We start from the raw sequence: 26,158 nt of genomic DNA, 5'->3' as shown, positions 1-26,158 counted from the left end.
GCTCCCAGCAGCTCCCAAGGGGTCCAATTCTCTCCTTTCCTTTTCCTCCTTCTACCCATCCCCTCCTCCCTGCTTCCCCCCTCCCAGTTTCCTCCCCCCCCTTCCCTTCTTCAATCTACCTGCCAAGTTGGGCTCCTTTCGGTAGCAATCTATCACTGCAAAGGAGCTCACATCAAAGGCGACTGCACGGCCGCAGCCGCACGGCATCACGGTTGTTTCAGAGACGACCGCAAAGAGGGGCCTTGACTGCGCCTCCCCGAAGTTGCTGGCCAGCTCTGGCCAATGGTGGGAATGATTTTTTTTTTTTTTTTTTGCGACTGCCACTGATAGAGAGCCGTCAAGGGCCCCTTCTGGTCACTTCCGAAGAGCAAAAACGTGTTGAGAGGAGGCCGGTTTAAGATTTCAAACGGAAACCTCCCCAGCGCGCATGAAAGGACTTGATTAGCATATGTCAAGAGGAGCCGCATATATACTGTGTGTATGTACACAGGACTCTGATCTGATCAGTTTGCGGAGTTGGAGCCCCAGCCCCCAGCCCTAGTTTTAGTATTGGCAGCGGCAGCTTATAGATGATTCTGCAAGGCCAGCAGCCGGCTCCCACCTACCCCGGGAGAGAAGATCGCTCCAAGACAGTGAAAGCGTCCCTGCTCTCAGTGCAAAGTCCATCCTGCGACCTCACGGGAGTAACCGGGCCTTAACTTTTTTTTTTTTTTGGCGCTTGTTTGGCCATCATTTTTTCTCATCCACCTCCCCATCTCCGCTACCGTTTTGCTTGTGGGGTGGGGGTGTCTTTTGTTTTCCGGATCGTCCGCCTCGCCCTCTGGCCGCTCCATGGCTCCCTTAGCCGAAGTCGGGGGCTTCCTGGGAGGCCTAGAGGGCCTGGGCCAGCAGGTGGGCTCGCACTTCCTGCTGCCTCCTGCCGGGGAGCGGCCGCCTTTGCTGGGCGAGCGCCGGGGCGCGGCGGAGCGAGGCGCCCGCGGGGGCCCTGGGGCAGCGGAGCTGGCGCACCTGCACGGCTTCCTGCGCCGCCGGCAGCTCTACTGCCGCACCGGCTTCCACCTGCAGATCCTGCCCGACGGCAGCGTGCAGGGCACCCGGCAGGACCACAGCCTCTTCGGTACGTACGGGCGCCCGCATCCCGCGCTCCTCCCTGCTCGCCTGCTGAGCGACTCCGGCTTGCGCGGGGCCGGGAGCCCTAGAGACCCTTTGGGTGCCAAGCGCGGGCTGGGACTTAACGGGACCCCGGGATTTTGCCTGTCCGCCGGCCTCTGTGTTCTCCCACAGGCCTGCTGCTCCAGACGCTGGAGGGGGCGGGAGGGGAGAGGGGGGTGCTCCGCCCGCACCTGGCTGCCTGGGACGCAGAGCCCTGGACTCGGGGCCACATCTTTCCCGCAATTCTTACCTCGCAGTTTGTTTTTTTTTTTAATCCCTATTATTTTCTCCTGCGCCCCCCACGTTCCCCCCAGTAACTGTCCACTTAACAAAAGTTAACAGAAAGCCTTCCGCTTCTTTCGACCTGCCCTACAGCCAGGCAGTTGATGATGCTTTATGGTTACTGCTCAAAAATAGGAAACGAGCTTTTACTTGTCTACCTAGAGCACCACACATGTTGAGCAGGTAACAGATTAATTCTCCGTGGGCACCATCGCTCCTGTCAGGCTCACCTGCCTGCAGTTCTCTGCGCTGTTAAAGTTTGGTGAGAAACAAACAAACAAAAAGCTTATTGGGCTACAGAGCATGCCCAGTCCCTTAACCAAGATCCTCTTTAGAAATTATGAAATCCTGAAGCAAAGATCTTGGTATTGACCATAGGTAAGAGGGAGTAGGGAAGCGAAAGAAGACATGGGTGGGAACGCAAAGAAACGTTTCAGAATACCTCTAACAGTGCCTGGGAGCAGAAGGCGTTAAAAGAAAGAAAGAAAGAAAAAAACCACTAAACAAAACCTGAATGATTGTTAAGGCAGATTGCTAAGAGACTAGATTGGGAAACCATAAAGTCTCTACTGTAATTCCTCCTTACTTAGCAGTGTGACTAGCACGTGCTCTAACCAGTGAGCCTGAGTTTTCTTTTCTTGTCTGTACAATGATGGGGTTGAATCAGGTGATTCTTTTAAGATGCTCTTCTGTTCTAACAGCCCAGGATCTTTCCTCTACTGTGGAAGTGTTCATCATATTCGAGTTAACTTCAAGGGTTAACACTCTTGAAGGATTTTGATCATCCAAGTTGGAACTTCACTAGATAGAATTATTATATCTCTTTTTAAAGACTCTGTTTACCTGTCAGCAGCAATGTGAAAGGGCCTACCTAACATAATGTTACTTTTCCTTCTCCCTTCCTTAGTAGTGGAATTCTCTGAGAGTCTTATCTCTGAGGGGCCCTCTCTTGTCCTCATCCCTTGTTCTTATTTGGCTTTCCCTTTTTGACTTGAAGTCCTCGTTAAAACTTTGGAAAAGTGTAAATCTCAGTTTGAGAGGGCATTTGTAACCCTAGATGTGGAAATGAGCATGTGGTGGTCATTTGGTAGCACTTAAAGGCTTAGAAAATTAACTTTTTAAACCCCACATGTTTGCAACTTCCACTGATCTCTTCCAAATTCCCATTGACTATGAGTCCAGAGTGTCATGACCTAGTGGCCAACCTTGGGGTCACTTTCAGAAAGTGGTTTCTAAATTGAAGAGGCTGAAATTCCACGTCTAAAGAACTTTGCTGACACCAGGTGGCTCAGTTCCCTCCTCTTGAGTAATTACTGCACTTCACTTGTTACAGAAAAACCCTCCAGCTACCAGAAAGGTTTAGAAATGAGGGCAAATGTGTTAATGCCTATAAGTAGAAAGGTAGAAGTTAAGCTTAGGTAATAGTTAGGCTCCCCTACCCGCCTACTCCTCTGATACATAGCAGTGGTGGTGGTGAGGTTACTAAATTCAACTCTTGTGACCCCATGGACTGCAGCCTTCGAGACTCCTCTGTTCATTAGATTTTCCAGGCAAGAATACTGGAGTTGGTTGCCGTTTCCTTCTCCACGGCATCTTCCTGACCCAGGGATCGAACCCATGTCTCCTGCTTGGCAGGCGGATTCTTTACTGCTGAGCCACTAGGGAGGTCCATGTGATACATGGCGTAACTTTGGAAATTCTACTTTTAAGATACTTGTAATTTAACTGTGATCTCCCCAAAGTCAAGTAGTTGCTTCTCCTACTTTGTGTCTTTTTATAAGACTGACTCTATGAGAAGAGATTAGTAAATATTTGTCGACTTGATAACATTCATTAAACTGGTATTTTATTCCATTCTTTAAGATACAGATGTTGCCTATCAGAATGACCATCTTAGTGGAAATTTTGTTTTTGCTAAAATTTTGTATGCTTATTTAGTAATTGCAAAAATATGACTTGGACTGATTTTTGTGCTGGGTTAAGTCACTCTATGGTGCAGGGGTACTTATAGGAACAAAATATTTACTGCTACAAAAAGGAAGGATAACCCAGATTAGTATGGCAGCTTAAATGAGTAACCTCTAGAGTGCATTACAGTGCATCCTAGTGGCATTTGATAGCTAAAGCACCATAATTTACCACAAGGAAGTGTAGATGAGAAGAAAGTATATATTCGGCATGCATGTGTGTAATATTAAATGGACTTCCCAGGAGGCTCAGTGGTAAAGAGTCCACTTGCTAATGCAGAAGTGAGTTCGATCCCTGGGTCAGGAAGATCTTCTGGAAAAGGAAATGGCAACCCACTCCAGTGTTTTTGCCTGGGAAATCCCATGGACAGAGGAGACGGGCAGGCTGCAGGCCATGGGGTCACAAAAGAGTCAGGCATGACTTAGCAACTAAACAACAACAACAACAACAACAACAACAACATTATATGATTCTCTTTATCTTTGCCTTCTTTTCTTAGTTCTTCAATGATTGACTATGAAATTATTTATTCTCTCTAAAATTTATTTCTTTGTCATCAAAGTAAGAATTCTGAAAGTGCTTAAGGTGTACTATTCGAGATGTTAAAGTAGATAACATTTTTGATTATTTATACTAATTTGACCATAATTAAATAAAAAAATTCATAATACTGTGTTTTAAAATTTTAAAACCACATCAATAGAATAAAAACAAAAGGTCCCAGTGAGGCTTAAAAAATTCCCTATCTGAGTTAGCTCCGTATTTATAATAGAGTTTTTCTGCACAGTAGTATAGTAGAAAGATTTTACCTAATACGTAAACATGGAATCATTACTTTAAAAAAAAGTTTAGCCTGAGATCAAACATATTCCTTTAAAGGCTTTTCCTTTCTTCTCCCCTATTCGCCATAGATTTGTCTGATGTGGTTGCATTGTGGGTTGACTCACCTGTTTATTATGATTTTTTTAAAGGCTGGCTTTGAAAATGATACCAGAAAGACAAAGTACGTCCAAGTCTTTTTATGGGACACTGGGCATTAGAAAATCTATCTAAAATCTGTGATTACCTCTAAAGGAAAGTTTTTCATGTCTACTCTTTGTTAAGGAATTAGCTTAGTTGCCACCTCATATTATAAATAAGAAAGACTTGTCAAATCTCATTTAAGAATCAAATGATTACAAATTACTGTGTGGTATACTATTTCCTTGTGGAGAAAAAGGATCAGAATTTAAAAGTGTGGCTAAAATCTTTAAGAGGAACATGAAAAGCACATAACCTTTTTCCTATCAGCTCCCATGAGCCACCACAGAATTATTTTGACTTTGTTATATGTATATGAGGCTTTGTATATCGTGTAATGAAGTTGAAGCTATTGAATATAATTATTCTAAGAATATATAAAATTGCTTGTCTTTCTGCAATTAACATGTTTTATGACAAGACAGCAGCATTATTTTAAGCTTAGACTTAAAGTGCAGGTGGTTTATGATTTAGTTGTGAGAAAAATGAATTCATTACAAGGTCTGTTTTATTATTAATTTATATGGAAATGAAACTTTTATTGTACTTGAAAACTAGTTCTGCTATGCAGTCTAATCAGTTAAGCAGTTCCTGTTCTTTGAAAGACAAGAGTGTCTTAATGTAAATCAGATACCTAAAGAGAGTTAAGTTACAAGTGAGCCACAGTACACTTTTCAATTTGAATGTAATATTTATTACAACTTCAAGTAATTATACATTGTAAGTATATCCTGGATGAAATTCCATCAATGTGCCTTCTTCTACCAGTGATGTTTTGGGTCTTTATTTTTGTTTCTAATAGAGATCACTGATGAGCTTGGTAGTAAGTTTAATTTTCCTCTACTTCCTACCTCTCTATCAGTTATCATAATGGCTCTCCTCTGGGGTCTGTGTCATCCTACTATATATGTTTTCTCCTCTCAGCCTTGGGCAAGCCACTTACAGGAAATTTGGCAGTATATTGTTGCTGTTAGATCCTTGTTAGGTCTAGTGTTCTACATGATCTCCTAATAGTTTGAAAGAGCTCCTTTGAGCTCTTAAGAATCTATGTTTAGAGCTTAAGCATCTATGTGTCTGCCAATGAATGAATTAGGATCTGGGCAGAACAGAGCCCTTCATATAAGCAAATAGCCAGATTTTGTATTTTCCCTTGGCCTTGGTAGTATCATGTGTCCAAACAGAAACTTGTAGTACAATAAATCAAGAAATGACTTAAGAGCAAGAGTTAAGCTAAATGGTACACATTTATACTGTCATGGAGCTTAAGACAAGACAAAGGGGTGAAGGTAGAAAGCTATTGAGGAAGGCAGTTCCAAGCATAGAAAGTCTGTCTATATACTTTTTCAGCAAAGAGTCTAAAGAGAAGAACAAGACAAAGACACTAGTCCAAAGGTTAGTGTGTGCCAAGGAAAAGAATGATGCAGAGGGAAGCATTAAGGGTTTTATTTGTTGTTGTTTTTGTTTAACTATAGTGTATTAATAGTGTTGAGTGGAGAGTTTTTGTACTAATTTACCTATTTGTTGTTGTTGCTCAATTCTGGAAAGTTTCTGAAAGTGAAATCTATTTGCATGTTAAATTCTTGGTATTTAGTTATCACATTTCATGAATTATAAAGTCATTTAACTTTTGAACCATAAAATTTATCTTTAAGAATCATGGGATGGGAAACAGCATATTATATAACCTGTAATTTTTGAAACTACTTTCTTGAAGCAGTGTTCCAAAGTATAAATACTGAATTAGGGCTCAGAAGATATGACTCCAAGTATCTGTTCTGTTAATTACAAATATCATTATCTTTAGGCAAACCTCAGTTTCTTTGTATGTAAAATGGAATAATAATATCTTCCATACTTATTTTAGGAGGTTGTTTTTGAGGACCAGATGGGAAAGTAAAAGTAGAAGCCCTTTATGAACTGCTAAATACTAATGCATCCATATAAAGTATATTGGCTGCTGCTAGAAAAAAATTTACTTAGTTCATACTAAGCAAAAACAAAGCAAAACAATTAACAGGACATGGTTATAATTTGTGGAATCAAGGAGAATCAAGAATATCTCTATTATACACTAATTTATGGTAATAATAGCTTCCATTTATTGGTTGCCTAAAAATGTTAATCCTTACCACTCTCCTGTAAGGAAGTATTTCACCCTTTTATGTATGAAGACATTGAAGTTCAGAAAAGACAAATGACTTATGTACTCAGACTAATCAGTAAGTTACTAAACTGGATTCAAACCCAGGTTAGTTTTGTTTAAGGTTTTATACCTTTAATGCTATATCACAATGAACGATTTTTTCTTTTTTTAGTTTTTTTATCTATAAAATGGGAGTTTCATCATAATGACAATTGTACAGCACTTTTCAGTTTATGAAGGACTTCTACACACAGTATTATATTTAGCAATTTGATCTACTTCTCTTTGGAAGATTTTCATTAGTTGTATATTCTTTAATAAATGCAAATCATTGTTTTGTTTATAAATTCAGGTATCCTGGAATTCATCAGTGTGGCAGTGGGACTTGTCAGTATTAGAGGTGTGGACAGTGGTCTTTACCTTGGAATGAATGACAAAGGAGAACTATATGGATCAGTACGTATTTTTTTTTTATTACTGTAATTCATTAAATAATCACTATCCATTTTAAAGTAAAATAGCTACCAATAATGCATATCAGAAGAAATATATAAATACACATACTTAAGTAGAAATGAAAAATCTTTATCTTGATAAATTTCCATATGTTTAGATTGTAGTATAGCATTAATAACTCACTTCTACTTCTTAAACCCTAAACCTTTATTGCTTTTAGTTCACTAGTTCTTTCTGCCCATTATCTTGGGACCAGAGATAGGAAAATGAGAGCAATTTCTTCTTGCCTTGTTAGATTCTTTACATTCATTTACTATAAATTTTCTCTACTCATTACTACCTTTGTAGGTAGGTAAGTATACATCACTGACTTGCTGACCTTTGCAATATAGGAAATGATATAATGAAATCTTACGATACTGTAAACAACAACAGACAATGGCAACACACTAGTTGAGCCATATCTGATATCTTGATAATTATAGTAGCTGTGCTCTTGGAGTTGCATTGGGAAGTTTTTAAGCTCATCACTGGGGATAAGTGCACACATTTGTAGGTCTACCATAAGTATTTAAAATATGGACATACTTTAAAAAATTTAAACTTTTCAGGTTCATATTTCATCAGTGTAAGATTTTTTTCTTTTCTTTTTTAAACGACAAAACAGCAACAACACAAGGATTAGAATAACAAGATAATATAAAGTTCAATCTGCAGTATGATGTAGATCTTTATCTTTCACTGTTAACATTATTTATTTGCTCACAGTTTCTTATAATTGATTTAATTTTAAGAAAATTGTTACATTGTAAATGTGTGCCATTCCCTCCCATCATCTCACATGAAATTCCTTCTTAACGTCTAAATCTCTGTAGCTATTTCCAAAGAAAATTTAGCTTTTATGGTTTATCAGATGACACTATAGGGTACTTTCTTTTTTCTTAAAATCTCAACTGAGACCACAATGTACAGTTAGAATCTTAATATACACTGAGGAAAATTGGTTATCATATTTCAGTAAATGGTATTCCACTTAATATCTATCCTTTTAAAGGTAAAACTTGCCCTTCCTGGGCTTTCTGTCAGCTCAGAAGAAAGAGAAAGAATGCATTTTGTAATCTCATAAGAGTAGAATCACAACTGAAAGAGAAAAACAGTCACGTGGTGGCTCAGACGGTAAAGAATCTGCCTGCAATGCAGGAGGCCTGGGTCCATCCTGGGGTCAGGAAGATCTCCTGGAGAAGAGAATGGACAGCCACTCCAGTATTCTTGCCTGGAGAATTCCATGGACATAGGAGCCTGGTGGGTTACAGTCCATGGGGTTGCAAAGAGTCAGACACAACTGAGCAACTAACACTTTCACTTCAGTCTTCCCTCTTCATGTATGTGTCAGATTTAAAAAAAAAGCAACTTAGTCAATGTCTTGGGACAATATGCAGTCCATCTTGAAATGACAAGAAGTTACCAGGCTTTTACTACATTTGGTGCATTTACCAAATAGTAATATCCAGACCCAAGTTAATCGTGGGTATTGTATTAAATAATTAATTCCTAAAGGGAGGATATATGATTTGGAATGATGATCTTGAATTAGGAATTTGAATGTTAGCAATATTGACTTTAGCAATTTAGCAATTTGAATGTTAGCAACATCTTGAAATGTTTCAAGATGATAGTAGAGATTTATCCTTGTAGAGCTTTGGCATCTAATGATGGAACAAGATAAACTACAAGTCTGTTTGGTGGTTATGGTGTAGGAATTGAGATAAAATGAAGCATGGCCAAATTTAGAATATTTATTAAGTACTGGGTTGGCCAAAAATTCATTTGAGTTTTCTGTAACAGCTTATGGAAAAAACCAAGTGAACTTTTTGGCCAACCCAATATTTGGAAATAAAATTGAAAATTGACATTCAACTTAAAGTTCTTTGAATTAAATAAACTGCTGGATGGAGTCACCTGGGAGAAAGAGTTCCAGGTAACATGAGAACTAAAACAGAACAAAGCAGAAACAGTTTATCCTTTCTCCTTCTTTGACAAGGATATAGTTATAAACAAAGAAATAAAAATATAAAAGTCGAGATTTTTCTAAGGAAATTTTCTTAAAAATATCATTTTTAATGGTAGCCATCTTCTCTCTTGTAGGAGAAACTGACTTCTGAATGCATCTTTAGAGAGCAGTTTGAAGAGAACTGGTATAATACCTATTCATCGAACATATATAAACATGGAGACACTGGCCGCAGGTATTTTGTGGCACTTAACAAAGACGGAACTCCAAGAGACGGTGCCAGGTCCAAAAGACACCAGAAATTTACACATTTCCTGCCTAGACCAGTGGATCCAGAAAGAGTTCCTGAACTGTACAAGGACCTACTTATGTACAGTTGAAGGGGGTTGATGTCTTTACTGAAGAACCAGTCTACAACTATTCTTTCTTGTTTCTGTTCTCATCATAAAATAGGAACCCAGGACACCATTCAGAATGTTATGGAGTCTGTTTTCCACTGAGATACTTGCTTTGGAAAGAATATTGAGAACAAGAAACAAAAAATATTTTCACTTGAAGTAGGTCAAGATCTCTTTTTACAAGTGGATTTAGTTCCCTCGGGTGCACGGCTCAGTGCTGACTCACAGATTGAAGCTGAAAATCTGTTCAACTGTGATCCTGGGAACTCAGCTGAGTTTGCTGCTGGTGCCTCACTTCTCTGGAGTATGTTTACTTTGAAGGTTACATTACAAATAGATACTTCATGTTGAAGAGATGGGTTGACATAGTTGGCCAAGATTATTGCTATATAAATTCTAAGAACCTTTCAGGATTTTGCAGGTGATGACATTATATGTACAAAGTTGGGGTGAAATATGGACTAGGAAGCAGGCCCACACCAAGATGGACCATTTTTTTTTAAAGGATGGACCTATTTATACATTTTCAGTTGGCAAATATTTATTATATATATTTATTTATTAAAGAGTATATTTTTTACTGGTATATGAAGATAATACGAAGAGAAGAAAAAACAACCAAAATTTCTTTATCGTGCCATTCCTCTGCTGTGATATCTTTGGCTGTCAAGAAGACTTTGTTATTGCTACACATTAAGCATAGAATAAGATCCTGAATTTCTTTTAAAAAATGAAGTATAGCATAGATTATATATTTTTTGCAATCAGTTGCCTTCGAAATGTAACATTGGTTTCTTTGGCCTAGAAAAATTCTGTATCAATTTGTATTGAATTCAACACACATTCAAAAAGGGAATTAAACACCGATACTTTAATGTTTTGGTGTCATTCCTTTTGAGGTGAAGTTATTCCACGTATATAACATATTTTTATGGTGACATAATTCTAAGTTCCTGAGAAAAATGTAATATTTAGAGAACTTCTAATGTTGAAAATAATTGGACATTATAAATCAGCTATGCTTACTTATTTTCTTGACTTAGTGTGGCAAAGCTCATTTCTTTTTACTCACTATGATCATAGACGGGGCTCCCTTGGTGGCTCAGATGGTAAAGCATCTGCCTGCAATGCGGGAGATCCAAGCTCGATCCCTGGGTTGGGAAGATCCTCTGGAGAAGGAAATGGCAACCCACTCCAGTACTCTTGCCTGGAAAATTCCATGGACGGAGGAGCCTGGTAGGCCATAGTCCATGGGGTCGCAAAGAGTCAGGCACAACTGAGCACCTTCACTTTCACATGATCATAGAAAGAATGAGGCTTAGTGGAACCACGGTTAGTAATAGTAGGGCCCCATCTACCTATCTGAGTGTGCCATCTTTTCCATTATATCTCCTAATTTGTCGTTTTGCAATAGTCATTAAGCCTACTATACAGAAGGAAGTGGAGTCACTTAGTCGTGTCCGACTCCGACCCCATGGATTGTAGCCTACAAGGCTCCTCTGTCCATGGAATTTTCCAGGCAAGAGTACTGGAGTGGGGTGCAAGATACTGTTAAAAACTAAGGAAAATACAGTAATCAAGACAGAAGTGGGTCCTGCTTCATGAAGCTTGTTATCTAGTAGGGGAAACTGACACAGTAATGGTGAATTGTGATGTACTCTATGAAGAAAACAAGGTTCAGACAGAAAAAAAGAGAGGATAAACTTAGATAGGATGGGTCAGAGGCTTTTCTAAAGAGCTGACGTTTCTTAAAGGATAAGGCTAAGATGGGGCTTCCCTCGTGGTTCAAATGGTAAAGAATCTGCCTGCAGTGCAGGAGACCTGGGTTTGGTTGATTCCTGGGTCAGGAAGATCCCTTGGAGAAGGGAATAGCTACCCATTCCAGTAATCTTGCCTGGAGAATCCCATGGACAGAGGAGCCTGGCAAGTTACAGTCCGTGGAATTGCAGAGTCAGATATAACTGGGTGACTCACACTTTCACTACATTTCTTTCAAGAGAAGATTAAAAAGCCACAATGGAAGAGGAAACAGTGAGTTTGGAGTCCTTAAAGCAAGAAAGAACTTTGTGGCTGCTGCTGAGTAACCAACTGGGAGAGTGGCACACACAAACTTATAAAACCACACAGATACAATCCTGTAGTTTTTATTTGGTCCTACCCAGCCGTTGTTGCCACCCTCATGCATGGCGGTCATCACTGGGGATGTGGTAATAATCACAGAGACAGCTCCCACCAGTTAGAACGCAGAAGCCTTGTAAAACAGACTGCTGGGCTCCAGCCCCACCGTTTCTGATGCATGTGTCTGAAAGGGATCCTACAAACGTGCATTTTTAACAGGGTCCCAGGAAACATTGATGCAGTTGGTCCAGAGACCATACTTTAAGAATCACTAGTCTAGAGCAGGGTTTTTCAAACTTCAGTGTACATGTAAAAACACCTGAGGATCTTGTTAAAGGACAGATCTGTTAAACTAGGTCTGGGTTAGGGGATGGAGAACTGAACTGTTGTATTCCTAACAATATCCCAGCTGATGCTCGATACGGTCATACCACATATTACGCTTTGAATGCAAGACTGACTGTTGCTTTAATGTTCTCTAGAGTAGTCTTGCCTGGAGAATCCCAGGGACAGAGGAGCCTAGTGGGCTGCCATCTATGGGGTCGCACAGAGTCGGACATGACTGAAGCGACTTAGCAGCAGCAGCAGCAGCAGAGTTATTCCTATTGGTTCATCCTCTCATGACTTGAATACATTAATGGTGGTGTGTGGCATGATGGTAGAAGTTCCTCACATACCTTTAATAAAGCTATATGGGAACATGTGTGTGTGTGTGGCTGGAGGAGTAGTGCGTGCACTTGTGTGCATACAGTGTAAGAGGCAGCAATATAGCTTAAAATCTATTGCTTTCATAAATGTAAAAAATGGTTTAGCAGTAATATTTTCATAATAGTCATAATAAAACAATTCCCATTTATTTTTATTTGTCAGTAATAAACTAATTTTGTTTCACTGCTGAACATCTATATTGAAAGCATGTGTCCCAAAGCAAGCATTATGCAAGTATTTCAAATCATCAAAACAATGCTGGTGTCTAAACTTACAGCTGTGGAGGAAGTCTTATAAATTTAAAGAGAGAATCCATTGTTCAAAGATGGCTCACAATGAATATCCTTACTCAATCAAAATTTCTTCTTTTTTAAGATATAACAGGAATATAAGTTTAACATTTTTATGGTGATAACTACCTGTAGAAATTTGGGATATGAAATATGATTGAGGCAATGATGTTACAAACTTTCAGATAACTAAAAAGTCACTGTATCTTGCATTCTAATTCTACTTATATATTGGCATGTCTTCCTATGTCAGAAAAACAATTTGTATTTACTGAATTTATACTACTTGAAGAAATGATCTGTTTTCTTAATACATTTCACTTGATTTCACCTGATATTCCTAAATGGAAGTAGCTGCTACTGCTGCTAAGTCGCTTCAGTCGTGTCCGACTCTGTGCGACCCCATAGACGGCAGCCCACCAGACTCCCCCGTCCCTGGGATTCTCCAGGCAAGAACACTGGAGTGGGTTGCCATTTCCTTCTCCAATGCATGAAAGTGAAAAGTGAAGTAAAATGGAAGTAGAGTGTGAGCATATTAATTCATACATGGAAGGATAAGAATAATTTGGTTTATTATCAAATTAATATTTTGAGAATAATTTTATTCTCAGAATGCTTGGGGGAAATTTTGCCCATTAGTCATCCTCTTCTTTATTTTAAATGTTTTATTGTGTGTGTGTGTGTGTGCCTGCTAGTCGCTCAGTCATGTCCGACCCTTTGTGACCCCATGGACTGTTGCCCAACAGGCTCCTTTATCCGTGGAATGAGCCAGGCAAGAATGCTGGAGTGAACACTGGAAGAATACATTTCCTTCTCCAAAATGTTCTATTAGAAATCATTTACTAATTTACATTTTCCATTCTTTCTTGCTTGGAATGTTAATCATCATTTGCAAAATTTACCTGCAGTAATGATAAAAGAACATATGTAAATCAACTTGCGTTAACATCTACTTGCTAAAATAAAACAGATTGATCTCTTTCCTGCTTGCGTATTCCCCACAGGTCCCAGCCATTGCCCTGCATGACTAGATATAACTAATACTTGGAGACCAAGGTTCTTCTCTTTAGGAAAAGTGTTTCTTAGAAGAAGCAGTGTACCTTAGGCATCAGTAAAGGCGCCCTTGCCATGGGATGGCTTCCAGTTGAGCAGCACACTTCTGTGAAGGGCAGTACTCTATCCTGATGCTACCACTTCCATTTAACAGTTGAGCTCTCATTTTCCCATCATTCCTGGAGAGTCTGTGGGTATCAGATATAATCGAATTCATGGTGGTGACAAAAGGACTTGCTACTCTCTCTTTGGGTTGCTCTGTTTTAATGCTGCTGCTGCTAAGTCGCTTCAGTCGTGTCCGACCCTGTGCGACCCCAGGGATGGCAGCCCACCAGGCTCCCGCATCCCTGGGATTCTCCAGGCAAGAACAATGGAGTGGGTTGCCATTTCCTTCTCCAATGTATGAAAGTGAAAAGTGAAAGTGAAGTCGCTCAGCCGTGTCCGACTCTTAGCGACGCCATGGACCACAGCCTACCAGGCTCCTCCATCCATGCGATTTTCCAGGCAAGAGTACTGGAGTGGGGTGCCATTGCCTTCTCTGTCTGTTTTAATGATGGACCAATAGGTGGCTGGCAACTGATCTGTACTCAGAAATGAAAACACTATTTGACAGACATTACACATTTGTCGTTTCCTTGGGGCATGCCAATAATTCCATGCCATCAGATCACTGGAGAGTCCACTGGAGAGTCATGTCTGGGTTATATAGGATGAGAGGTTAGAGAGTTTCCTGTGTAATCTTAAAGAAACTTGCCTTTCAGGAGGCCATGTGATCTAGTTATGATACTGCAGGATCATATCCCACTGGGTCAGTATCCATACCTTTCTTTGCATCCTGTTTAGTGATGTGGGTTTCAAGGACAAACATTGTGTTCCGTTCAGCGCATAATTAATTTTTTTCAAAACAACAACATTCCCAGAAAAGTTACTGCTTTGGCAAATGGTCTTTGAATTTAGTTTTTCTGTTAAATTGTTTTACCATTTTTAGTCATAAACTGATAAGGAAAGGAAGAGCCTCAAATACAGTTATTTCTCACTGTTATCCAGTGTGCTATAAAATGAATACATTTTCTATTTGAATAAAATGAAGACACCTGTTTAAAATTTACTGTATGAGATGATAAAACAGTGTTAAAGAATTTATGATATAGTAGGATGATAAATGGAGAAGGCAGTGGCACCCCACTCCAGTACCCTTGCCTGGAAAATCCCATGGATGGAGGAGCCTGGTAGGCTGCAGTCCATGGGATCGCCAAGAGTAGGACACGACTGAGTGACTTCACTTTTACTTTTCACTTTCATACATTGGAGAAGGAAATGGCAGCCCACTCCAGTGTTCTTGCTTGGAGAATCCCAGGGATGGGGGAGCCTGGTGGGCTGCCATCTATGGGGTCACACAGAGTTGGACACAACTGAAGTGACTTAGCAGTAGCAGGATGATAAAGGTATAATTTTGGCCAAATGAAGCAAATTATATTGATGATCAAAATGAACAGGGATCTAAAAGAATGCATTTGCTACATCAGTGACACAGATAATTAAAAGGTTAATTCAATGTCCATCTCTATTTTGGACCAGTCAAACCAGGGTACAAGGGGTAAGTGGTATATGGGATTAGCCCCAATTTCTCCAACACCCTATATAGTTCCAGTTTCTTTAATACCCTATATAATTTGGCATAGACCTACTGCACTTCCATATGATTCCACATTTGCAACAGTGTTGTTCCAGAGGTTCTCATTTGGCAGGTCCAATTTTGGGGACCCTACTCTTTAACCTTTTGAAAGCTGTTTATATCCCTAGAACTTAATGAATCTCTTGCAATTACACACTTGGAGAGGAAATACCACTCCAGGAAAACTTTAGTGGCCCCCTGTGTCCAGCTGGGCTTCCCAGGTGGCTCAGTGAGTAAAGATCTGCCTGCAATACAGGAGATGCAGGCAGATGTGGGTTCAATCCCTGGGTTGGGAATATCCCCTGGAGGAGAATATGGCAACCCACTCCAGTATTCTTGCCTGGACAACCCCATGTACAGAGGAGCCTGACGAGCTACAGTCTATGGGGTTGCAAAGAGTCGGACAAGACTGAAGCAACTGGGCATACACGCTGTGTCCAGCCATTATCACAACTCAGCAACCTCAGCTACTTCTCTTCTATACCCTTCGATAGTCAAAATAATTTCTCTCCTTGCATTCAAATTTCCAGAATTAGTGTTATCTTTGATCCTGTATCTAAAAGTACCTGAGATTCTTGAATATTATCCTTTGTTCAAAATAAGTCACAGAGTTTAAAGTCTCTCCAGGTCGATCTAATGTTTTAATGGACTGGACGTTAAGGACTTTGGAGCAATTTGTCCTTCCCTTTGAGAGACTGGGCCTGATCTCCAGACTTTAGTGCCAGGATTCTTAAATTAAGAAAGATCAGAAGAAATCAAAGGAGATGCTTTGGAAGGTGTCCTTTGTTTTTCATGTGCAGGGAGCTTATCCTCAGGATTTACGAAGTCCTTGTCTCAGTGTTCCCTCTCTTGGCTGGGCTCCCAGTGATCGTGAAGTGGCTTGTTGCTATCTGTGTGGAGGGTTTGCCAAGGTTGTTGCCATGGCTGCTGTGCCCGCAAGTTTAGCTGATTCTTCTGTCCTATTGATCTCCTCTGAGTCTTAGCAACTTGCCAGCGTTTCTCTTGTGAACTGGGGGATGTGATTCCAAATCTAATGGCCTTTTCTCTTAGCTTACAGGGAAATTGTTGTGCACACAGTGGGCCCAATCAAAATTCATATCTTTTCATTAGACCATTCTCCAGAATTTCCCATGAAATTCATGCTTCCATAAAAAGCTTTAGGGAATTAGGAATGTAATCTTCTGGGATAGACTCAAGATGCCTGTTTCTTTGCATTTTGTCATAATCATCTGGATTTTTAGGTTCACCTGTCCTCTTGGTCAGGATAGTCCCTATTGAAGTTCTTTCTTTCTAGTCTCCTTGATCCCTTGCTTATCAGTTTTGCAAGGTGAGATTGCTTTACTGTTCCTTGCAAATCACCTCATCTTGGTTTCCAAGCTTTCCCTACCCATAGAAACAAAGCACCAATTTCAAAGTGTTGTCCGTCTTTTCCTCTCACATAGTGTATTCACCACCTCTTGAATTGTGGTAAAATGTGTGTAACACTAAATTTACCTTTTTGAAAGTTAAAAAATGTACAGTTCCATGATATTAAGTATGTTTATATTGTTTGTGCAACCATCCCCACCTTTCAACTCCAGAATTCAGCTGAAACTCTGATTCATTGAACACTAACTCCCCATTCCCTTCTCCTCTTAGCCTCTGGCAACTACCATTTACTTTCTGCTTTTATGAACTCACCTGCTCTAAGAACCTCATATAAGTGGAACCATACATTATTCATCCTTTTGTAACTGGTTTATTTTACTTAACATAATGTTTTCAAGGTTCATCTATGTTGTACCAGGTGCCAGATTTTTAAGGCTTAATAATAATTAATTGTATGTATATATCATATTTAGTTTAGACATTCTTCTGATCATAGACACTTGGATTGTTTCCACCCCTTGTCTCTCTTGCAAAACTGCTATGAATATGGGTGTACAAATATTTATTCAAGCCCTACTTTCATATATTGATCATCCTTTAAACAATTTTTACAAGTGTTAAAATTTTTTATTGCAGTATAATTTACATAAAATAATTCCAAGGTATTAAGCACAGTGTTTTATGGCTTTTGACATATATATACACACCTGTGTAACCCCCATTACACTCATGATATGGAATATTTTCATCAGGCCAGAGTGTTTCTTGTTGCCCATTTGCTCAAGGAAGCCACTCACTGATTTGCTTACTGTCACTACAGATTAGCTTTCATTTTCTAGAATTTATCATTGATGGTACCTTTGATGGAGACATTCACTGTGAACTCTTAATGTTTTTGAGATTTACCCACATGTATGTATCAGAGGTATCTTTCTCCTTATTGCTGAGTAGAACAAGTTCATTGCAAGGCTAGAACACAGTTTTGTTTTTCTATTTGGGAGGTTATGGACATCTGGTTGTTTCCAGGGCTATTATGAATAAAACTGCTATAAACATATATTTTTCATTCTCTGGGATAAATATCTAGAGTGAAATTGCTGATTTATATTTTTAATACAAAGCCAATCAGTGACCCAAAGTGATTGTACCATATTACATTTAAAAGAACATCATGTAAGAGTTCCAGAAGTTCTACTAGGTTGCCCAAAAAGTTCATTCAGGCTTTTCCATAACCTTATGGAATACATGCTCATTCACATTTGGTCTGATTAGTCTTCCAAGTTTTAGAAATTTCAGTGATATATCAGGTTTTTAAGTTGCATATTATTTGCATCTAAATGCACTTTAATTCCATAGTAACTTGTGACATGGACCCTATTTTCAGCTCATTTGTCATCTATGTATCTTTTTCAGTAAAGCATTAGTTCAAACGTTTTGCCTAAACTTATTGTTATTTATATTATTGAGTTGTAAGAGTTCCCTATATCTTCTAGCTACAACATATATTTTGCAAATATTTTCTCTCAGCCTGCGGTTTATGTTTTCTTTCATTACCAGGGTCTTTTGATGAGCAAAGGTTTTAAATTTTAATGACATCAAATTTATGAAAAATATTTTGTTCATGCTGTTTGTTTAGGAGCTAAGAAATCTTTGCCAGACTCAAAGTTACTAAAGATTTCTCCTGCGTTCTTAAGTTTTTTATAGCTTAAACTCTTACGTTTAGATCTATGATCCATTTTGAGATTATTTTTGCCTGTGAAATTTTTACAATTTTATTCATTTTGTTTGATGAAAGACTATCTGATTCTTCAAGAATCTAAAAACAGACCAGATGTGTTTTGCTGCGAACACTTTGTAGAGACAAAGTGGAGGTGGAAGTTTAATGAAATAAAGAAAAAAAAAAAACAAACCCCCCAAAAATAAATCAGTACAGTGATGGAATGCAAAAATTCAGACATTCTGTGGAGGGTTACTTTCCTTCCATTAAGAGGCCCATAAAAAGGCACCAACTGATATCCATTGGAGGAGTCAGCAGAAGTCATGTTTTCCCCACCCAGGTGATAGGTTTTTGCTGCTAGATCCTCACTGGCTCCCTTCCCTTTGGCCTGAGATGGCAGGGCAGTACAAGGGCCTTGAAGGAGCCCAACGTGACTCCTCATTTACAGAACCCCCATCATCCTAACCCTCGGCTCTTCGTCCTCCTCATCTTCGGCATCACGTCATCGTCGTAAAGTTGTCATAAAGCAAATCTGAGCTGCTGTCACTGGAAGGGCCGCTAGTGCTGGTGCAGCGTCCTGTCAGGGCCGCGAGGACCTTCACTCCATCCTCTTCTGCTTTCGCTTTAGTGGCTGAAACCTGCTTCCTAACGATTTCAGCATATTCTTTGTCTTCTCCTTTACTGTCCTCCCTTTCATGGACAGAACCGAAGCATCCATCTTGGTTGTGGAGAAAGTGTCGGGCTCCTGAAGCAACTGGGACTACGCTTAACGGGACAGTCCTGAGAGTTTGAGGGCAGTTCTCCACTCCAGGGGGGCGTCTACAGGCGGATGAAGAGGTGAAACGTATCCGTCTCCATCCTCTCAAACGTTGCGATGCCTCACTTTGGTCGAGGATCTGAAGGTAGGTGGTGACTGTGGTTAGTCACTGGGAAGCTTACTGTGCGCCTTGAAGTAGCTGTCTTCGGAGGGGGTGTTGAGGCCGTCGGAGGAGGGCAACCTCCCAGGTGTAGAGGTCGGATTCACTCCTCGGGGTGATGTGGCACCTTCCTCAGCTTTCTCCTGCGGGGATTTCCGCTCGAGCCTCAGGGCCTTCTGGGAACGGGTCATTACGCCGGTGGCGGCGGTGGCAGCGCCGGGCTTCGGGTCCTCACACCCTGGCCAGGAAGACCAGGATCCTCTGGACCGTGGGCCAGGCTGCTGCGAGATCCTGTCTTCACAGCCCGAAGGCCCGCACCAGGGCCTGGAGGCCGCTGGGCCGGTCGAAAGGGCGGCAGGCTGGGTGGGGAGGAAGGGTGGAGAGAATTCGAGAAATTCCCTGGGGGTCCGGACTTCCTCCCCTACCCCTACCCTGGAAGGGGCCTCAGCTTGGGGGTCGCGAGAGAGGAGGCGCAAGCGGAGGAAGGTGGCGGAATGCCGGTGAGGAAAACTCCAGGCCCTGCTGCCCTGTCCTGGAATTTGATATATGTCAAATGTATCAAATCAAATACATTTTGTGTACATTTCAGGTAAAGAAAGATACTTGAGGACTTATTTACTTGCTACTTCATTTAGCAAAAACTGCGAGTATTAATCCCAGGAATGTTTCAGATACGGATTTAACGACAGTGCATTGTGTAGATTCATAAAAATGTCCTGAGATTGTACCATGCTCTGGGGCAGCAGTCCCCAACCTTTTTGGCATCAGAGACTGGTTTCATCGAAGAAACGTTTTCTGTCGTGGGAGGGCGGGGTGGGTGGGTGGTGAGGGGTGATTAGGGGATAATTCAAATGGGGTAAATTTTTTTGTGCACTTTATTTCTATTATTATTACATCAGTTCCACCTCAGGTCATCAGGAGGTTGGGGACCGGAGCGCTGGGTCTCCCACTCTGTGCCTGAGATTCATTCAGAAAATGTAATCCAAGTGGGTTCTTTAGACTCTGAGATAGAGTTTAGAGAATAGGATGTTTATTATTAGAGAATAGGATGTTTATTAGGCATTGTTTCAGACCCCCACGGACTGTAACTCACAAGGCTCCTCTGTCCATGGGATTTCCTAGGCAAGCATACTGGAGTGGGTTGCAGTTTTCTTCTCCAGAGGATCTTCCGGTACCAGGGATTGAACTTGTCTCCTGCATTAGCAGGCGAGTTCTTTACTGCGGAGCCACCAGGGAAGTAACAATGCAAAATCTCAATGATACGGTAAGAAACAAACAGGTAGTAATGTGTCCTCTGGCCACAAGAAATCATTAATCTGTAGAAATTCCAGGGGAAAAATTGTAAACTAGAACCCTCACCAAACAAGCTGTAAATGACAAGCAACATTTTAATTTCATCTAATATTATTAAATTTAACATTTTTCATTGAATAGTTACCATGTGTTCTTAGTTCTTAAGACACCACAGTTGCCCTTGGGTAAAAGAAGTGTGGGAGCAAAAGGCAAAGGAATACGACTGGGGAGGAGATGTTGGGAATAAGTCTGAGCAGAAATGTTGTCAGACTTGGTCATTTTGTTTGAGCGGAAGCTAAAATGGCCCAACTCACTGTTGTGGGTTCGCTGATGCTTTATGCTAGTGCTTGGGGATGAGGGGTGCTCTGTTGCTGGATGGGGGTCACCACAGGAAGTGGGGCTGTTTGTTTCTGAAAGGGCTGGCAACACCTGGGCAGCTGGAGCCATAAATTCTTCCTCACAGAGGCCTGTAGAGGATGAATCTCCATTGTCCATCACAACCTACTTGTTGCTCAAATCCACATTTTCATGGAAATGATATGACTGGTGTATATCCGTGTCATTGGACTACCTTATGCCTGCTGTGCTGTGTGTGGGTTCCTATGCAGGTAAAATAAACTCTTGGTTAGTGATGCTGGCTGAGACTCTGAGGGCAGGAAAGGCAAGCTATACCAAAAAAAGCTCTGTTCCTATCTGAATCAATCACAGGTCTTTTAAAGGTGAAAGGAGCTCACTATAGGCAAATTGCTATCAAATGGACAGATGGTCTCCTTAAAGAATGGTGCCATGATACGGGCTCTGTTAGTCTTTGTTGCTTGCAAATTGGACATTTATCGATGGCAGTAGCTCGATTCATTATGGAGAGTGGGAGCCCCTGCTTCTGGGTGACACCTAACCTCTGTCTCTGTCACCAGCGCCACTTCCTAATTAATACATTAATATGTGTTAATACGCTAGGACACCAGCGAGAGCTTGCTGTCATTAGTTGACTGTTATTCTATCTACTTAATTGTTTAATGCCACTTCCATGTTGGGAAGTCTTGGATTTATTTTTTCCATATGCCTTATTTTTGAAACTCTTGGACTGATGTTAACTTTTAATACCAAGATTTTCTCATTTTATATCCACTCCCATTTAACATACACTATATTTCTTTCTGCCAGATCTATTTTTGACCTTCCAATCATTTTTCTTCTATGATTTTGATCAGCTAGCCAGACTACCTGTGAGTCCTAATCCCCGTAAACTTCTTTTGTCTAATGTTCTAATCTCTGAAAACTTCTTTTGTCACAGTCAGAAGGTGACCAGAGATGCACTGTCTCAAACTCTGCCAATTGGGAGAACCTCCCCTGAATTAGGCTATAGTGGCTTGCATCCATACTCTGAGCTGACCCATCTGTAAACCAAGCTTGGGCATTTTCATCCTCAATCAGCTCATCCTCAGAGATCCCCTTTCTGGGCCATGAGATTATGCTGAGGAAGTGGTGCTATTGCAACAGTGGTGGATGACCAGAGTCTGGGCTATCTGAGTTTTTGGCAAAGTGGGGATTTGGCTCATGAATTCTTATGTCCCATGGTTGGGCTTTGTACCATGCAAAGAATGGCATTTCAGAAGACATATATCTATTGCAAATTGTGTGACCTTGCGCCAGTATTTCCCACTTGGCCTTCTCCTAGATTTCACATGGTGTTTTTCCCTAGCACTGATATCTTTAATAAAAGAGGGTCTATTGGCTCAAGGGGCCAGGTACAGCTTGGACCTAACCGTAGGCATTCCTGCTTACTTGGTCATATTCTTAGTTGCTCAGTGGCATCTATGATTTGATTTGATTTTAACTCTGTTACTTTTTAACAGCATATTTGAAGAGCTGTGAACCAGGGTCAGAACGAAATGCCTTCATAGTGCAGCATCTCTAGCTGAACTGTCATGGGAGACACCTGAAATGGATTCTAGAAAGGGTTGTTTCTACTCTGTGGTTCCTGAGGTTGCTCTCTATTGCTCTCAGTAAATTAGAAATGATCCTATCCATAATGAACATCCTGTTGGGGTGGGTGTTTAAGAGGATTGGAGTAGAAAGAGTGGTAGAGAGAGTAAAGAGGTGGCAGAAAGTCCTCTGATGAGCTGTTTGCTCAAGCCTGCAAGCGATGTTTCTTTTGTATTTTCACTTCTTAGAGAGGTAAGACTGCATCCATGTCTTCTGGTTTATTAACACATTAATAAATGTAAAGTAAAAATGTAGAAATGGTGAAACATAGATGCCTTTCCTTGTAAGAAGAGGAAAATATGTACTATAGGTAGTATGTAGTACTTTATGTTCTATTTATTTAATCTAAGTAAAAACATTAGAATTTTTAGAGTTTAAAGATAGCTTTCATCTAGGTCAATCTCTCCATTTTATAAATGAGGAAAATCTTTTATCTTATTGACTCTTTTCAGTAAAGTCATGAAACATTTCGTTGTTCATAAGTTGGTAAATGTATCCATATGCTTTCATAAGGTTCTTTTGTGATTTTGGCCAGCAATGATGAAATTAGTATGTTTTGATCTTTGTGCAAGTTGTTCAGAAGGAACTTAAAAGAAGTATTTAGGAAAATCCAAGTGCTGAAACATTTAAGATATGCTTTATGGTCTCAGTTTTGTGTGATTGTCAGCCAGGAAGTTTTCTGATTAAGACGGCTTGCCAATTTCCTGCCAAATACATTATTTATTACACTAATGGGGATTTCCTATTTGAGACGTTAAAGACAAAATGCTACTAATATTATTTCCCTTAAAATAATTAACATAGGTCAATTGATGCAGGCTAATAAATTAAAATGAAGAACAAGACAGTGGTCCAAAAACACAGAAGTATTTTATAGTATATACATACTGAAATAAACTAGATTTCTTTGGATTAGAGATTTTTCATTCATTATTGATAGTGAAAATTGAAGCTGAATACTAATGAATTTGGGTTTTTTTTGATATAATTCTTTGTAAGAATAAAATAACTTTCAGTGAAGACTAAATTATGTTGGATTAAAATGGCATTAGGATTCAGAAATTATGTGCACAGATTTTAGAATTTTGAGGAGCTCAACAGTAAAGAATCTGCCTTCCAAGCAGGAGATGCAGGTTCTTTGCCTAGATCAGGAAGATCCCCTGGAGAAGGAAATGGCAACCCACTCTAGTATTCTTACTGGGAAATCCCACAGACAGGAGAGCCTGGTGGTCTACAGTCTATGTGGGAACAAAAAAGTTGAACACGACTTAGCGACTAAACAACAATTTCCCCCCCAAACTATAAAGAAATGTCTGCATACTCGTGTCTGTGTGTTCTTATAGTAGTAACTAAAAAAGGAGATGGGTTCCAAGCATTGAGTAAAGAATAAATACATATAGTAAATTAGCATTCTAAATTATACCTCATTTTCATCAGACAGCAAAAGCATGAAACAAATTTTAATAATTACACATTTGCAATTTGTTTGTAAAATTAAAATACATTAAAAAATTACAGATTGGAATAACTGCTATGAAGGAAAAGAACAAGGTGCTGTAATAAATGCCAGGGGGCATTTTCTTTACTTGAGACAATCATAAAAGAGCTTCTGAAGGGCAAATAATTAGGTGAACAGAGAATCTGTATTTGGGAGGAAGGATGTGTGTGGACAGCAATCCGTGAAAAAGACCTTGTAACTGAGGGTGTGAGATGTTCAAGAAACTAAAAGAAGGCCATGATGACCAGAGTGCAGTTAGTGAATACAAGTTAGCATGAGATGAGATCGAAGAGGTTGGCTTGGTTGCGCCATACTGAGTTGTTTGAACTGTGTTTTAGTGAAATGTGGGAGACAGCCATAAAAGGATTTGAAATACGAGAGTGATACCATTTCATCTATAACTTTAAAAGACTCTGTGGGCTAAAATATAGGCATTGCATTGGATCAGATTGAGGTATGAGAGGAAGAAGGTTAACTTTTTAAAGAGACAGTTGCATTAGTCCAGGTGTGAGCTGGCATACCTTGGACTGAGGTGTTGGCAGTGCAAATGGAGAGTGATGGATGGATTCAGGGTGTTTTGAGGGTACATATCAGTGGAGATGAGGAGATGAGAGAGACACATGTCAAAATGTGCCCAGATTTGGGGCTTAAGCAAACAGATAAGGGGAGGTGAGAGTGTCATTTATTGAAATCATGTAAGTCTGGAGGAGTAACAGTTTTCAGAGAAAATAAAAAGCTCAAGTCATGTTAGTGTGAGATAAGAGATCAACAGAAAGTTGTGTACTGACAGACACTGGTCTCCCAGTGACTGTCTCCTATGGATTGAGTGCATATTTCCTGAAGTGAAAGGTGTGCCTTTGGAGTATTCCTTTGAGGTCATCCATGATTTTGGATTGCTGTGGAAACAAAGAGTCTGCTTATGTCCACTGGGATTCCAATAAAAAATGGACAAGTAAATGATCTTTTTGCTGCTATTCTCTTACCTCCTGAAATTGCTGCTATCAAAATTGAGTCTCACACTTAAAAGATTAAACCTTAGTCTCAGGAAAACACCCTGATTGACTTTCATGCAAAAGCAGCAGCAACAGAATCTATAAAGGATATGAGACATGAGGATAAAGTCCAGTCTACCTGTGCAAAATATGACCCCCTGTTACCAAACTTTTGCCATCTTGATGTCCTTGGGATATGGCACCATTCTGTTCCAGAATCAGAGAAATCACAATGGACAAATGCAGGTTGTAAATTCAATGAACTGTCCAGGGTTACAGGAAACCCAGGATGTCTGCTTGGTTCTTCCTGGCTCCCTGGCAAACCCCGTCTTTCATTCCTTTACCTACCACGGTACAGTTAAGATAACTCACATTATGAATAAGTATCTGTAGACTCTACAACATTGTGAAGACAATTTACCATAATCCTGGGAAAACTATTTTTGTTTCCTGAAGCCTCAAACCCTTGTTTGTCTCGACCCTTTGAGCATCTGCATCTGGACTTTATTCAACTGCCACCTCATGTGGGTTATCAATACATTCTTGTTATTGTATGTATGTTTTATGGGTGAGCTGAAGCCTTCCACAAGAATGATGCCTTCACAGTGGCAAGGGAACTGTTAGAAACATATTTTCCACTTGAGGTATACCTTCCACGATCACCAGGGATTGGGCTTCCCATTTCACTAGGTAAATCATACAAGCCTTCACAAAAGCCTCACAAACTTCTTGGAATTACCACCGTCTCTGTCACTCTCGTTAGGTGAAGCAGAAGAAACTAATGAGATCCTCACACTCAAGATCTCTTGTTGACTGTTCACAGCACCCATTTCAGGAAATATGCACTCAATCCACAGGAGATAGTCACTGGTAGACCTTCTGCTGATCTCTTGTTATCTTACACTAATATGACCAGCTACTTAAGTCTTTAGTGTCCTGCTAAAACCCACTGTAGACAGGTTAAAGAAACTTTCCCAGATTCTAATTAAAAGGATCCCATTGGTCACAGTCTGGAGCCTACTGACTGGGTATTCTGGAAACATCACAAGAGGAAGACAGCTTTTGAGTCTTGTTGCAAAAGATCTTACTACGTACTCCTGACCCCTGATACTG

General features: G+C 40.2%; 1 protein-coding gene and 1 pseudogene across 1 annotated transcript; one reads left to right on the top strand and one right to left on the bottom strand.

Annotated features, from left to right (window-relative positions):
• Window positions 1–831: 831 nt before the first annotated feature.
• Window positions 832–9,412, top strand: FGF20 (fibroblast growth factor 20). The gene is made up of 3 exons (XM_068971833.1): window positions 832–1,117; window positions 6,918–7,021; window positions 9,167–9,412. The coding sequence occupies exons 1-3, from the start codon at window positions 832–834 to the stop codon at window positions 9,410–9,412; spliced, it is 636 nt and encodes a 211-aa protein (XP_068827934.1).
• A 9,312-nt stretch (window positions 9,413–18,724) lies between these two features.
• On the bottom strand, window positions 18,725–19,467 carry LOC138078530 (ubiquitin-conjugating enzyme E2 R2 pseudogene; annotated as a pseudogene).
• Window positions 19,468–26,158: the final 6,691 nt, after the last annotated feature.

The sequence above is a fragment of the Capricornis sumatraensis genome, chromosome 4, assembly GCF_032405125.1.
Source record: "Capricornis sumatraensis isolate serow.1 chromosome 4, serow.2, whole genome shotgun sequence".
NCBI classification, from domain to species: Eukaryota; Metazoa; Chordata; class Mammalia; order Artiodactyla; family Bovidae; genus Capricornis; species Capricornis sumatraensis.
Note: the sequence above shows the minus strand (reverse complement) of the source record. Positions and strands in the feature narration are given on the sequence as shown.

Excerpts from the sequence above, each read along its gene's own strand:
- FGF20 (XM_068971833.1), top strand. The coding sequence starts at position 832 with ATGGCTCCCTTAGCCGAAGTCGGGGGCTTCCTGGGAGGCCTAGAGGGC. Across the intron at positions 1,118-6,917 it reads GCAGGACCACAGCCTCTTCG|GTATCCTGGAATTCATCAGT; the intron begins GTACGTACGGGC and ends TTATAAATTCAG. Across the intron at positions 7,022-9,166 it reads AAGGAGAACTATATGGATCA|GAGAAACTGACTTCTGAATG; the intron begins GTACGTATTTTT and ends TCTCTCTTGTAG.